Here is a 1,603-nt window from a genome sequence, read left to right on the forward strand (position 1 = left end):
ACGTATCAACGATTGGTAAACATGAGGCTGTGCAGACCTGGAGCTTGGCCACGGCTGCGAATGCTTGGTGAATCCCTGCGTCCTGCAGAAGCAGGGCTTGGAAAGGGGGCTGCTGCTGGGCTGGCTGGCGGGTTGGACCAGCAGCAACCAGAGAAAGGAAGTCGTGGATTGAGCAGGAACCCCGAATGAAGGCGCTGCCGGAGGGGAGAGGCAGAAGGACTGAAGGGGGAGGGTGGGGGAGGTGGGTCTGAGGGCAGAGGAGCGGCTTGAGCCCTTGGGTCTTTGCAGTTTGGTTGGTGAAGGAGACCAGGAGATGCTCTGGGGTGGCCCTCAGAGGAGATGCAGGAGTTTGACCCAAGCACCAGACCGCTAGGGAAGGTGCTCCCACCCGTGCCGCTTCGAAGCTTTCAAGAGCCAGCTTTCTGTCGGTTGTGGTTACGGAGGAGAGCGTGGAGCCAGCCAGCTCTTTGCCGTGCTGGTGGGCTGGGTTTCCCAGGATGCTTCCCGCAGCCCTCGGGCATGCGTGCGGACGGCGATTGGACGGCTCGGCTCCACTTCCATCACCACCCCCAGATAATTTTGGTGCAAACCCTCTTGCTTTCCGTGGTGTGTGCTTGCCAGCGTGTGTGCCCGAGCTGGGGGAGCAGCGGGGTGGGCAGCGCGCGGGGGCACTGCTCACAGCCGGCTTCTGGACGGATTGCTGCGGGCAGCAATGGATGCCGTCTCTCCGCTTCCCTTTCAGAGTTCTCACCCACGCAAGCCAGTGAAGGACCGACAAGCAGGACCCTCACAGCCTCGGTACAGGATGGGGAAAGTAAGCTGCTCACCCGCTGCCCCTCCGTGAAGCACCCTGACTCTCCGGCTCCAAGGGCCAGAGCCTTGGGGACCCTGTCGTTGTGCCAGCCATGGCCGAACCCTATCCCAGAGGTTCACCAAGGCTCCCATCAGCCGGGCTGCCCTAAAGCATTGCCCCTTCCCCGCGGTTTCTCGCCCGGTTTCTTTGCCGTCATGGGCACTGCCGGATCCAGGCTCGGTGGCATCGCTGTGCCGTGGCGTGTGTGGTGACCTCCTGGGGAAAGCAATGTCCTTCTCACCGCGTGCTGCCACCCTCCAGGTGACGGCAGCATCCGTCTGGTGAGCGGGACCGACACCTGCCGAGGCCGGGTGGAGATCTTCTACCGCGGGAACTGGGGCACCGTCTGTGACGACGACTGGGGCCTGAGCGACGCCAGCGTGGTGTGCAAGCAGGTGGGCTGCGGCCAAGCCCTGGATTACAAGAGCAACGCCTATTTTGGCTACGGCACGGGGCGCATCCTCCTGGACAACGTCAACTGCGACGGCAGCGAGCCTTTCCTCTCCGCCTGCTACAGCCTTGGCTGGGGCATCCATAACTGCGGCCACCATGAGGATGCTGGGGTCATCTGCACAGGTACCGGGGCAGAGAATCACCTTCGGGGCTGTCTGCCGCGGGGGGCAAAAATCCAGGGGCATCCTGGTCCCCAAGGAGAAATGGCCTCAGAGAGATGCTGACATGCCCAAGGTCAGGCAGGGACCTGGGCTCTGCGCTGCTGGGGCATCCTTTCTCCTTATCTGCCATCATCCT

At 62.8% G+C, this 1,603-nt stretch overlaps 1 protein-coding gene across 1 annotated transcript in view; it reads left to right on the forward strand.

Annotated features, from left to right (window-relative positions):
- SSC4D (scavenger receptor cysteine rich family, 4 domains) overlaps positions 1-1,603 on the forward strand; it is a 6,220-nt gene that overhangs the window by 715 nt on the left and 3,902 nt on the right. Inside the window, exons 2-3 of the mRNA XM_009319332.1 lie at positions 743-814; positions 1,115-1,429. Coding sequence (XP_009317607.1) covers positions 743-814; positions 1,115-1,429 — 387 coding nt within the window. The remainder of the gene's footprint in view (positions 1-742; positions 815-1,114; positions 1,430-1,603) is intronic.

Source organism: Pygoscelis adeliae, unplaced genomic scaffold (genome assembly GCF_000699105.1).
Source record: "Pygoscelis adeliae isolate BGI_AS28 unplaced genomic scaffold, ASM69910v1 Scaffold282, whole genome shotgun sequence".
NCBI lineage: Eukaryota > Metazoa > Chordata > Aves > Sphenisciformes > Spheniscidae > Pygoscelis > Pygoscelis adeliae.